Genomic DNA, 13,453 nt, shown 5'->3' on the forward strand with positions numbered 1-13,453 from the left:
GCAACTTCAGAAGTCTAATCTTTAGCCTAACATTTTCCAGTCCATACTAATTCCAGCAGTTTCTTACCGTGGTGTGGCAGAGGAAGAGCAGAATGAAGGGAAATAAGACCCTTCTTCCTAATATCCGGTCCAGCTCTGGTCAATTCTGTTGGATAGGGCACCTGGGTGGCTCAGTCGGTTAAGCGACTGCCTTCCGCTCAGGTCATGATCCCAGGGTTCTGGGATCGAGCCCCGCATCTGGCTCCCTGCTCTGCGGGGAGCCTGCTTCTCCCTCTCCCACTCCCCCTGCTTGTGTTCACTCTCTCGCTGTGTCTCTCTCTGTCAAATAAATAAATAAGATCATAAAAAAAAAATTCTGTTGGATAAGCCTCTTCCTCTTGGTTCCTTTCTTTCAACCCCCTCATTCTCCTTCTTCATAGTGTTTTGTATTAGGTCACCTAGCAAATAATACTTCTTAGTACTTGCTAATTCTTGTAAGAGTGAAAGAATACAGTTTGGAAACATGGACCACAATTTCTACTCTTTCTATTTTGCCTCTTCTTTCTCATTTTAAACAACTCTCCCTTTTTACTACTTGAGTGTTAGCAGCTCAGAAGAAGGAGCAACTGGTAAGGGGTAGGGAAGAAGAATAATTTTTGATGTTTGGTTGGGAGAAATACTGTTCGTTAACTTGTTCAGCGACTGCCTGACATAATATTCAGCAATTTTTTCTTTGCGCTTCATAGCTTAAATATCTTGAACAAACAAAAATTGAAAACACAGGATCAAGGCATTAAAGCTTAGCTAATACTTCGTCGTGCAAAAAATTCTTGTTTCCACGGTTTACTGTCCTATTAGGACATCTTTCATCTTTGTCAGGCAAATTAGTGGCAACTCTTCTTCCCTTCCTAATTGGTAGTGGAGTTTTCGGTCTCCTTCCTACTTTCGTAGTGTTCTTCGGTCGTGGATGTTGCAGACTCGACCACCCGTCTCTCAAAGTCTTCTCTTCAAGGTTTCCCGACGGTCTGGCACTATCCAAACCTACAGCACCTTGGGGAGAAGATCTCGGATTCATTTGACGAGCTGGTGAAGCCCCCGGGGCTGTGGAGCCAGATGTGGGTGGGACTGGGTGCGGCAGGGGCGGGGGCTTGCCGCTGAGAAGCCCGAGGGAAACGGTGGAGGGCACAGCTGAGAAAGCCTGCGGGCAAAGATTTCACAGTTTTCACGAAGCCTTCGTGTGCGAGGCTGAGGGAATTGGGGTGCCTTCTTCCTCCCTCGCCGTTCTTGATTCTGGAAGCTTCATTAGGCTTTTACCGGTTTCTTGGACCCGGAAAAGCAGCGGCTTGAGCTCCAGGGGCGGGTCCCAAGGGTCTTGTCGCTGCTCCGGGGCCGTTTGGCCTCCTGATGTTGGGGGAGGGGCGAGGGAGGTGCTGCTCGCGCCTCCTTTTGCGCTTGCGCGGCGGACTCTGAGCGGGTAGGAGCGCGTGCGCGGTGACGTGGACGTCCGGTGCGCGCGCAGGCTCTTCAGCTGGAGCGGACACACGGTGTGCGAACCGAACAGAATAACCCGCCCCCAGCGGGATGTGAAGGACTCCGGGTGAGGCCGACCACGCCCCGCACGGTAACTCTCGGGCCTGGGTGGAGGGCGTCGCTTTAGTACTGGCCCGATTAGAGTTTTTTGAGAGTTTGAAGTGCTTGTGGATTTGAACAGCGTGAGAAGCGTTCTGCTGTGCGATCTTCGCACGCCCCAGCCAGGTCGGGCCTTGCGCGGGGCTGCCTTTGGCGCGCGCCTGTGGCCCCCTGAGCGAGGCTGCGCATGTCACCTCGCGCGCGTCCCCGGCCTCGCTTCCGCGTCGCGCAGCGAACTAACTGGGAACATCGACGCCAGAGGGAGAAGCCACGAGGCGGGCGGGGTGAGAAGCGCCCTTGGCGCGGCCCTGCCCTCGCGTGCGTGGGGTGCCGCACCGCGTGGTACGATCCGCGTGATGACTTTCAGCGCGGCCCGGGGCTTTAGGTCGAGAGCTGTGCTTGTGCGCTTTGCATTTTAGAGCTCAGGTCTCGGGGTTCCAAAACTCTGAGGGAAACGGTGCTGACGTCGCTTTTTAAGGAGCTATGTGTAGCATTTTGACACCTGTGTAAACGTCTCATTTAGCATGTAATTTCCGGGCAAGTTGTTTGAGGCACGACCGTGTGTGAGTTTAATAAAGGAGGGCGAGGAAGTGAGCCGTACAGGAGTGGGAACTTGGTAAACAAAGGACCGGTGGCTAGTAAGTGCAGAAATGAGGGCGGGGAAAACAGGTGGGAAGAGCAGGTGTTATTTTCTTTTTCCCTCTGTGGGCAGCCTTTGGATAGTTTTCTGTTTATGAGGTTTCCGTCGTCTGTTAAATTGTCAAGTAGGTCTCTGCCCTCAGTGGTAGGTGCGTCTGGGATATAACTAAATCTATTCGAACACCAGTAACCAGAGTTGAGGGATCTATGTGCGAAGAGTATGGAGAAGTTAGATCGTTTCAGACTGGGTTGAGAGCGGAAAGTGGTAATGTCTTCCTGTGAAGATTTTTGCTTTGCTTTTGGAACCCTGGGGATGCCTCCTCCTGGGGAGGGTGCAAACCGGGAGGGGTGAGTGAGGTCTTAAAGGAGGGGTGACTGATGGCAGAACAACGTGAGTGACCAAAGTACAGCTTTCTCTGAGAGAAGACCACCCTCAGGGTTCGCGTCGCCGGAGCAGACACGTGGATCAAGAGAACTCTCGAGCCCACCCGCGCACCCCCGGTGGGTGTTGTGAAGGTTCTCAGGCTTCTGCGGCGTAATAGCTGGCAAATACTGCCTGCTCTCCCTCTTCTTTTTGGGCACGACGCCGCGGCTAGGCTGCAGGGAAAGTGCCTGGAGGCGGCGTGACGACTGCTGGGAAGGGGGCTGGCCGGAGAGGGCCGGGTGGCCAGGTCTGTAGTCTCCACGGTAACAGAATGCGACTGGATCCCGCCGAGCGTTCGGCAGGTTCCGGCCGACGGCACGTGATCTGTCGGGACTTCTTTTCTCCGGAAGAGCTTTCCTTGCGGCATTTTTTCACGTGGTTGTCGGCCAGCTAGCCTCTGCAGTTAAAAAGCGGTGATTTTGGGCCCTTGATAGTCGACGGCGACTGCTCTTCCCGGGGATTAGCAGGAACTAGTAGGAGGCCTTTTCACTTACAAGGATATGGGATCATGCTGGTGCTTCTTGCTTCCGAATGGTTATGTTTGCAGCGGTTGTGTGCGTAGAGTGGGTTGAGTTCACCTAACAAAAAACACATGCTTAGGACTTCAGGAAATTCAGTGCCCTGGGTACTTTGCCATACTTATTCTGGGGTAGAGTGGCTGTTTGGTTACTGTCCGTTTCTGCCATAAAAGTTAGTTCTTCAAATTTTGCTTGTGCAACTGCTGGGACCTGAGAGCTTGATTACCTCAAGTTGTAGTTAAGGGATCATTCCTAAGAATAGAAAATGCTCCTGGAGTTAGTATTAACTAGTGATATCTGGGAAGAGAAGGGATGGGGCTTAGTATCTTAGGCAAATTCAGTTCTGTGCCTTAAAACCTAACGTATTTCAGGTAGTATTTTGAGATTTACTTTACAGGATTGTGGTGATTATAAAATGATCAGGATGTTGTCTGGTCTAAAGTAAGTGCTTACTACTAGCATGTATCACTTAATTATGAAAATCAACCAAATGCTTAAGAATTGGGTGTTTGGATATTTTACTGTTTTTGCCGCCATTTGCTGTCATGTTTTCTGATTATATCCACATTCTGTTTTTCTTTCTTTCTTTTTTTTTAAATATTTTTAATTAATTTACTTAATTGACAGCGCACACAAGCAGGGGGAGGGGCAGAGGGAGAGGGAGCCCTGACGCGGGGCTCGATCCCAGAACTGGGATCATGACCTGAGCCGAAGGCAGACGCTTAACTAAGGCTGAGCCACCCAGGTGCCCCCCAAATTCTGTTTTTCTTTAAGATTTTTTGAATTTCTGGGCCCATTGTATATTGGTAAATACCGACACTCGAATGAACCCATTCTCTTAAAATTTGTGTTTCAGAAACTTAATTTAACTTAAACCATATTTTTGTAGTGAGTGTTTATTTTTTGTAGCGAATGGTTATATTAAGGAACAAACTAACATCTTGGTGCCTACCATACCGTAATGCATTTGTGATATGAAGGGTTACCGTTATTTTTAGCAACGTTGGAAACATTCAGAATAGGTTGATCAGCATATGAATATTTTGTGTTTTTATTTATTTATTTTTAAAAAGATTTTATTTATTTGACAGAGACATAGCGAGAGAGGGAACACAAGCAGGGGGAGTGGGAGAGGGAGAAGGAGGCTTCCCGAGGAGCAGGGAGCCCGATGCGGGGCTCAATTCCAGGACCCTGGGATCATGATCTAAGCCTAAGGCAGAAGCTTAACGACTGAGCCACCCAGGCGCCCCGTATTTTGTGTTTTTAAAGTAGTTATTTTGATTGGGCGCTTTTTCGGAGGGGGAAGTTGGGGGGGCAGGGAGCAGTACATGAATCATTGAATTAGGTAACTACCTAGTAAACTAACTAGTGTATTTTGTAAGTTGTATGAGGGTCATGGCTTTAGTAGTTAAACATTTCCCAAAGAGGTCATTGGTGAAAAGACATTTGGAATAGGGACTCTGAAATTGTAACAATTTATGGCACTTGCCACATTATTTATCTGAAAACAACATTCTCTCTCAAAGCCTGTGTGTGTGTGTGTGTGTGTGTGTTCTGATGGGATTTTTTTGGAATGTGAATTATTTACCATCCACTAGGAAGCTTACTTCCTTGGCTCATTATTATAGTTATATAGATAAATGCTTGATACTGAAAAGCTGAACTGAGATTTTAAAAATTTTAAGCTGTAATTACCAAAACTGTGGTCTTCCTTAAAGCTTTTAGAGAGCCAAATACAAGGTATTTTTAGAATCTTGCTGGGAATAGATTTATTTCTTCATGAGTAACCTAACCCTTCCTAAAGTACATTGGATTTTTTGCGGTTGGTTAAAGCCTTTGACTTCCGAGTGTTGTGTGTCTGAAGTAGCTAAATATACTGAATTGACTATCCTCTTATTGTAAGATCCTATATAGATCCCAGAAGTGTAGACATGCTTATAGTAGACTCTGTGCTTAAAGATTATGGAATAAGAATTCAATTTCTTGTTTCTATACTAGTAGCAGTATATAGTTCAAGAAGTAGAGATTGTTTTGGTCATAAGTTAGGTTTTTGGTTTTAAGCATTTTCATCAACTCAGGGAATAGTTTAGAGGAGTTTTTTGAAAAAGACCTTACACATATCATAAGTCTGAAAGTTCTTTTTCCTGTCTTAATACACATATTTACATTGTTTTTTATATTATATTTCTTATCTGTGCAGAGTTCAAATAGAGCAGGCTGACTTTTCTGCACTTAATTTTTTTGTTTAAGCAAAAAGAAAAATTTGAAATATGTATGTATGAAGTTAGCATAAAATTTACTCAGTGCGTTCTGTAACACTAAATGGGATTTCTGTCAGTTGAATCTTTGACATTTCATAGTTTTTTTTTTAAAGATTTTATTTATTTGAGAGAGAGAGAATGAGAGAGAGAGAGAGCACATGAGAGGTGGGAGGGTCAGAGGGAGAAGCAGACTCCCTGCTGAGCAGGGAGCCCGATGCGGGACTCGATCCCGGGACTCCAGGATCACGACCTGAGCCGAAGGCAGTCGCTTAACCAACTGAGCCACCCAGGCGCCCCGACATTTCATAGATTTTTAAGAGTGCTTCTTATTTAGGAGGGGGTGGTGCAGAGGGAGAGGGAGAATCTTAGGCAGGCTCCATGTCCAGCAGGGAGCCTGTTGGGCTGTGTCTCACAAACCTGAGATCCTGACCTGAGCTGAAATCAAGAGTCAGACGCTTAAGGGACTGAGCCACCCAGGTTCCTCTTAAGAGTGCTTTTTTTTTTTTTTTTAAAGATTTTATTTATTTATTTGAGAGAGAGAGAATGAGAGACAGAGAGCATGAGAGGGAGGAGGGTCAGAGGGAGAAGCAGACTTCCTGCTGAGCAGGGAGCCCGATGGGGGACTCGATCCCAGGACTCCAGGATCATGACCTGAGCCGAAGGCAGTCGCTTAACCAACTGAGCCACCCAGGCGCCCCTTAAGAGTGCTTTTTAAAGCATTGGTTAAAACTTCTTTGCTCTGTAGTTTTACCTGTAATCTGAAAATCAAGATTTTAATATTATAGAAGATAATGTTTAAGAAATTTTGAACCCTTTAATGTATTCATTGGTTTGGAATATCTAAAATTTTTTTCAGGTAGTTCTTTGCCACCTTGGTTATATTTAAATGTACTTTTTTTTTTTTTTTTTAAAGATTTTATTTATCTACTCATGGGGGGGGAGGCAGAGGGACAAGCAGGCTCCCCGCTGAGCAGGGGGCCTTTTAGGGACTTGATCCCAGGATCCCGGGATCATGACCGGAGCAGAAGGCAGATGCTTAACCACCTGAGCCACCAAGGTGCCCTATTTAAATATACTTAAAAAGAATATTTTACGTAATTGCTTGCAAAAATAGTTGGTGGTTTGTGAGAAAAACTTTGAACTTCATGAACTAAGTACAGGATTTTGTGTTCTTTTAGTTATATGCCATTGTAGAGGTATTAGTTTTTGTGAACTCTCTAAGCTTTACTGTTTATTTTTACAGTTACCTTAATTTTGATTTTTTTTTAAGATTTTATTTATTTATTTGAGAGAGAAAGAGAGCAAGCGAGGGAGAGAGCACAAGCAGAGGGGAGCGGCAGGCAGAGGGAGAGGGAGAAGCAGGCTCCCCACTGAGCAGGGAGCCCGGAATGGGGCTTGATCCCAGGACCAAACCCCTGAGCGGAGGGTAGATGCTTAACACACTGAGCCACCCAAGCGCCCCTTAATTTTGATTTCTTAGTCTGTTTAAATTTTGCTTTATCAATCTCTGATAGGTGTTGCCTAAACTTGTTAGTTTTAGGAAACAATAAGCTTAATTGCCTTAAGCCTGAAGCAGCTTTTGAAAAGAATCACCCTAAATTTTATCTCTTAAAAGTAAGCTCCAAATCGGAGAAGAGATTTTTTTTTTTTCATCTTTCCTGGGTATTATTGCTTTAGTGTAAGAAAGTAGATTTCTATTTTAATGTCTAGCCATAACAGGAAACACTAGCTAACCTTTTTTGAAGTCTTGACTTTTAAAATATCTTTTATCCTCAGGCTAATTGTGAATATTTTAAGTTTTGGAGCTTTTTTTGGTCATGTGGTCAGTTCTTTAAAAGGAGGTATGGTTCAGATCATATGATTTTGCTGCTTGTCAGTAGCTCTGATGAAAGATAAAATTAGACTTTTTAATTAAAATGAGAACCAATAAAAGATGGATTTGATTAATCAAAATTACTGACCCACTTAAACAGGAGTAGTGATGTAGCATCTTCCTTTTTGTGTAAAAGCTAATTGGAGATAACTTTATATCTTGTAGAATATTTAGGTAATTGAGCACATCAGTTGAATATAATAACCTGAGATTTCTTTATAACTTTTTATTGAGATATAAATCACATAACATAAAATTTACCATTTTTAAGAGTACACTTCACTGGTTTTTAGTTCCTGAACATTTCTGTCACCCCCAAAAGAAACCTCATCCATACCGTTAGCAGTCGTCCCAGTTATCCCTTTCTCCTCTTGGCAACCACTAATCTGCTTCCTGTCTCTACAGATTTACTTATTTTGGACATTACATATAAATGAAATCATACAATGTATGTGGGATTTTTCATTATAACTTTAAAAAATTAACCAATTTTAACCCTTTTTTGAATAGGTTGTATGTTCACAAGGTAAAAAATTTAGAACGTGTTTTCCCATTCTCCCAGTTTTCCCTCGATACAGCCAACACTACTAGTTCTTTTCCTATCTTTATAAATAGTCTAGGGGCGCCTGGGTAGCTCAGTTGGTTAAGCGGCTGCCTTCTGCTCAGGTCATGCTCCCGGGGTCCTGGGATCGAGTCCTGCATCAGGCTCCCTGCTCAGCGGAGAGCCTGCTTCTCCCTCTCCCTCTGCCTGCCTCTCTGCCTACTTGTGCTCTCTATCTCTCTGTCAAATAAATAAATAAAATCTTTAAAAATATATTTGTATATAAATAGTTTATATATGTTAGGCAAATACATATTTATTTCTTTCTTTGGCTTTTTGTTTTTAACTTTATAAAGAAGTGTAGGGTAATCTATCACCCTTTGGAACATTTTGCCTTTGATATATCTTGTAAAGTATGAGTCCATAAAATTTATACATTCTCTATTTTAGCTGTAGAATATTCCATTCTATGGATGTAGCACCATTTATTTAACCAGTCTTTCTTGATGGATTCTCCCACACCCCCAAAGTCTTTTGCTGTTGTACAGGGAAATACAGGGAAGAATCTTTTATGCATCACTTATCATGGATGTGTGTCTGTGCGTGCATGTACATATTTAAGATAAGGTCTTAGAAGAACTGATGTTTCATAGGGTATATGCATTTGTACTTTTGATGTTTTCATGTTGCCCTCTGTCATAGAGATTCTGTTGTTTTATAGTCTCAGCATCTTGTTAGATGAGAATGCTGGTTGACTTAAAACCTTTCCAACACCTCTACCAAGTTTCGATTTTTGCCAGTGTGGTAGGGCGAAAGACAGTGTCAAGATGGTTTTATTTTGCATTTTTCTTATTCTGACATTATGTACATTTTCATAAGTGTTTGCTTTTCCTATCTTTTATCCATTTTTTGATACAGTACAGTACTGCAAATATGTTTTCTTTTTTAGGGTTTTTTTAGTTTTTCTTTACTGTAGGAGTACAGTATATCATACATATAGCATACAAAATATATTAATCAGCTGTTTATATTATGGTAAGTCTTCCATCAGCAGTAGACTATTAGTAATTAAGTTGTTGAGGAGTCAAAAGTTACATGTGGATTTTTACCATGTGTGCAGGGAGGGGAGGTCGATGGTCCTAATAACCCCTGAGTTGTTCAGGGGTCAACTGCAATTAGATTAAAATGAAATATTTATTTATTTACTTATTTATTTATGGGAAAGAATGCAGGGGGAGGAGCAGAGGGAGAGAGAGAATCCCAAGCAATCTGACTCGGAGCTCGATCTCATGACCCTGAGATCATGACCTGAGCTGAAATCAAGAGTCGGCTGCTTAACTGACTGAGCCACCCAGATTCCATTCTAAAATGAATTTTAAAATATATTAAATATTCTGGAGTGAATATCCTTACAGTGATGAGAGAAAGGTAGAAGCAAAGTCTTCAAAGAATTGAGGAATATATTTTGGGGATAACATAATCATTGTATTTATAACAAAACAAACATTCACTTGATTAAAAGGGTTTTGTTTTTTGTTGCAGGCTGGGAAGGCCACTGTGACTATGTGGTAACTACAGTTATCTTACGACGGAGTTTCCCACTGGAATCATGGAGGAGAAACAGCAGATTATATTGGCTAATCAAGATGGTGGAACAATGGCAGGAGCAGCACCTACCTTTTTTGTCATCCTCAAACAGCCAGGAAATGGCAAAACTGATCAAGGAATTTTGGTTACTAATCGGGATGCCTGTGCTTTGGCTAGCAGTGTGTCATCACCAGGAAAATCTAAAGGGAAGATTTGTCTTCCAGCTGATTGTACTGTGGGAGGAATCACTGTCACCCTGGATAACAATAGTATGTGGAATGAATTCTATCATCGAAGCACAGAGATGATTCTGACCAAGCAGGGAAGACGCATGTTTCCATATTGTCGTTACTGGATAACAGGTTTAGATTCAAATATGAAGTATATCCTTGTCATGGATATATCTCCTGTGGATAACCATCGTTATAAGTGGAATGGGCGCTGGTGGGAACCAAGTGGGAAGGCTGAGCCCCATGTTTTGGGGAGGGTTTTTATTCATCCAGAATCTCCTTCCACAGGTCATTATTGGATGCATCAACCAGTTTCTTTCTATAAACTCAAACTTACCAACAATACACTGGACCAAGAAGGGCACATCATCTTGCACTCTATGCATCGGTACCTGCCGAGGCTTCATTTGGTGCCTGCAGAAAAGGCTACTGAGGTGATACAGTTAAATGGCCCTGGTGTCCACACTTTTACCTTTCCACAGACTGAATTCTTTGCAGTAACAGCTTACCAGAACATTCAGATTACCCAGCTGAAAATAGATTATAATCCATTTGCTAAGGGCTTCCGGGATGATGGGCTGAATAGTAAGCCCCAAAGAGATGGAAAGCAAAAGAACAGCTCTGACCAGGAAGGGAATAGTGTTCCCAGTTCTCCTGGTCAGCGGGTCCGTCTTACAGAAGGTGAGGGGTCAGAGATACAGCTAACTGATTCAGATCCTTTATCGAGGGGTCATGAAACATCAGGCAAGTGTTTGGAGAAGCCTTCTCTCAGTATAAAACGGGACTTTCTTGGTTTCATGGATATTGATTCAGCCCTTGGTGAAGTTCCTCAATTGAAACAAGAGGTTTCTGAAAGGTAGGTAATAGCCTTTCTGTTCTTAGAGATAAAAGGAAATACTGGATTTAATATATTGGTTGTGTGGACTACTGACTTGAAATACTGATAAATGTAAGCCACTATCAACTATACCACAGTTCCTTTTACATTTTGTGAAGTGACGGTTTATTTTTTTGTAATAAATATGAGTTGGGTTTGGGATTTAGAATTAGAGGCAAAAATAGATGGTTTTTCAGAATGGGGACCTTTTGTTCATTTAGATTTAGAGTTTTAGAGTTTTTAGGTTTAGGATTTTGTTGATAATGCATGACTGTTCCTTGGTAATATATAGAGAGAACTCTTGATTAATTGGGGAAGGGAAAAGAAAATACTTTCAAATCATAACTGGAACAAATGAGGCACAGAAGGGATTCAAAGTGAACTTATTTGTATCTGTTTAACAATTTAATGCCCTGTGGACAGCTAATATCCAGAAGTTGACTAAAAAATAAGCTGAAAATTCTTACATGTTAAAATAGCATGATGTGTTGTTGTCTTATTTATTTGAACTCGCATTACTTATTTTTTAATCAAAGATTTTTTTTAGAGAAGTTTTAGGTTCACAGCAAAATTGAGAGGAAGGTGGGGCGCCTGGGTGGCTCAGTCATTAAGTGTCTGCCTTCGGCTCAGGTCATGATCCCAGAGTCCTGGGATCGAGCCCCCGCATCGGGCTCCCTGCTGGGCGGGAAGCCTGCTTCTCCCTCTCCCACTCCTGCTGCTTGTGTTCCCGCTCTCACTATCTCTCTGTCAAATAAATAAATAAAATCTTAAAAAAAAAAAAAAAAGATTGAGAGGAAGGTGTAGAGATTTCCCACATAACCTCTGCTGCTACACATACATTGCATCCCCCACTATTAACACGCTCCACAAGAGTAATATATTTGTTACAATTTATAAACCATTGATACATCATAATCATCTGAAGTCCACAGATTAGGTTAGGGTTCATTTTTAGTGTTTCATATTCTATGAGTTTGGACAAATGTGTAATGATCTATATGTACCATTATAGAATCATACAGTATTTTCATTGCCTAAAAATCCTCTGCTCTGTTAATCCTTCCCCTCCCTCCCCAACCTCTGGCAACTTCTGATCTTTTTATTGTCTCTATAGCTTTGCCTGGTCTAGAATGTCATATAGTTGGAATCATACTGTATGTAACCTTTTCTCATTGACTTCTTTCACTTAGTAATTTGTATTCAAGTTTCCTTCATGTCTTCTCATGGCTTGGTAGCACATTTGTTTTTAGTGCTAAATAATACTCCATTGTCTGGGTGTACCAGACATCCATTATTTATCTATTCACCTACTAAAGGGCATCTTGGTTGTTTCCAAGTTTTGGCAATTATGAATAAAGCTCCCATAAACATTCATGTTTAAGTTTTCAGATGGTTTTAGTAGATACCAAGGAGCGTGTTGCTAAATCGTATGGTAGGAGTATGTTTAGATTGGTAAAAAATATCCAAACTGTCTTTTAAAGTAGTTGAGCTGTTTTGCATTCCAAGCAATAATGAATGAGGATTCCTGTTGCTCTACCTCCTTGTCACCATTTGATGTCAGTTTTATGGATTTTGGCAATTCTAATAGGTGTATAGTAGTATCTCATTATCTTAATTTGTAATTCCCCGATGACGTGCAATGTGGAGCATCTTTTTATACACTTAATTGCCATCTGTATTTTTTCTTTGGTGAGGTGTCTGTTAAGGTCTTTGGTCCATTTTTTTTTGTTGTTGTTGTTAAAGATTTTATTTATTTACTTAGCACATGAGTGGGGGGGAAGGACAGAAGGAGAGGGAGAAAGAGAATCTCAAGCAGGCTCTCTCTGCTCTAAGTGCGGAGCCCGGAGCCCGGTGTGGGCCTTGATTGCACTACCTTGAGATCATGACCTGAGCTGAAATCAAGAGTTGGCCGCTTAACTGACTGAGTCACTCAGGCGCCCCTTGTGGTCCATTTTTAAATTAGATTTTTTTTAAGTTTTAAGAGTTTTTTTTTTAAATATCTTGGAAGAGCAGCCCTCTATCAGATGAGGCTTTTGCAGATGTTTTCTCCCAGTCTGTGGCTTCTCTTTTCATTCTCTTGATACTGTCTTTCACAGAGCAGTTTATTTATTTATTTTTTAAAATATTTTATTTATTTATTTATTTGAGAAAGAGAGAGAGAGTGAGAGAGCACAAGAGGGGGCAGCGGGAGAGGGAGAAGCAGACTCCCTGCTGAACAGGGAGCCCGATGCGGGACTTGATCCAGGGACTCTAGGATCATGACCTGAGCCGAAGGCAGTCGCTTAACCAACTGAGCCACCCAGGCGCCCCAGAGCAGTTTATTTTTATGAAGTTTAGCCTATCGATTATTTCTTTCATGAATCTTGCCTTCGGTGGTGTATTTATTTTTTTATTTTTATTTTATTATTATTATTTTTATTTGACAGTGAGAGACATAGTGAGAGAGGGAACACAAGCAGGGGGAGTAGGAGAGGGAGAAGCAGGCTTCCCCGCAGAGCAGGGAGCCCGATGTGGGGCTCAATCCCAGAACCCTGGGATCACGACCTGAGCCGAAGGCAGACGCTTAACGACTGAGCCACCCAGGCGCCCCTTTGGTGGTGTATTTAAAAAGTCATTACAATACCTAAGGTCATGTAGGCTTCCTCCTGTGATCTCTTTTAGGATTCTTACAGTTAGTGTTTTACATTTCAGTTTATTCATTTTGATCCATTTATTTTTTGTGAAGGATGGAAGGTGTGTGTCTAGATTCAGGTTTTTACATGTGGATGTCGTGCCATTCCAGTACCATTTGTTGAGAACATGATCTTTGCTCTATTGTATTGTCTTTTGTTCTTTTATCAAAGATCAGGTGATTATATTTATGGGGGGCTATTTCTGGCCTCTCTAGTCTGTTCC

The 13,453-nt window shown here is 42.2% G+C and overlaps 1 protein-coding gene across 1 annotated transcript in view; it reads left to right on the plus strand.

Annotated features, from left to right (window-relative positions):
- The first annotated feature begins 1,537 nt into the window (after positions 1-1,537).
- The window catches only part of MGA (MAX dimerization protein MGA), a 109,656-nt gene continuing 97,740 nt past the window's right edge, over positions 1,538-13,453 (plus strand). The window contains exons 1-2 of the mRNA XM_021695610.2: positions 1,538-1,600; positions 9,407-10,537. Of these exons, the coding sequence (XP_021551285.2) occupies positions 9,474-10,537 (1,064 nt within the window). The 5' untranslated portion in view covers positions 1,538-1,600; positions 9,407-9,473. The remainder of the gene's footprint in view (positions 1,601-9,406; positions 10,538-13,453) is intronic.

This window comes from Neomonachus schauinslandi, chromosome 9 (genome assembly GCF_002201575.2).
Source record: "Neomonachus schauinslandi chromosome 9, ASM220157v2, whole genome shotgun sequence".
Taxonomy (NCBI): domain Eukaryota; kingdom Metazoa; phylum Chordata; class Mammalia; order Carnivora; family Phocidae; genus Neomonachus; species Neomonachus schauinslandi.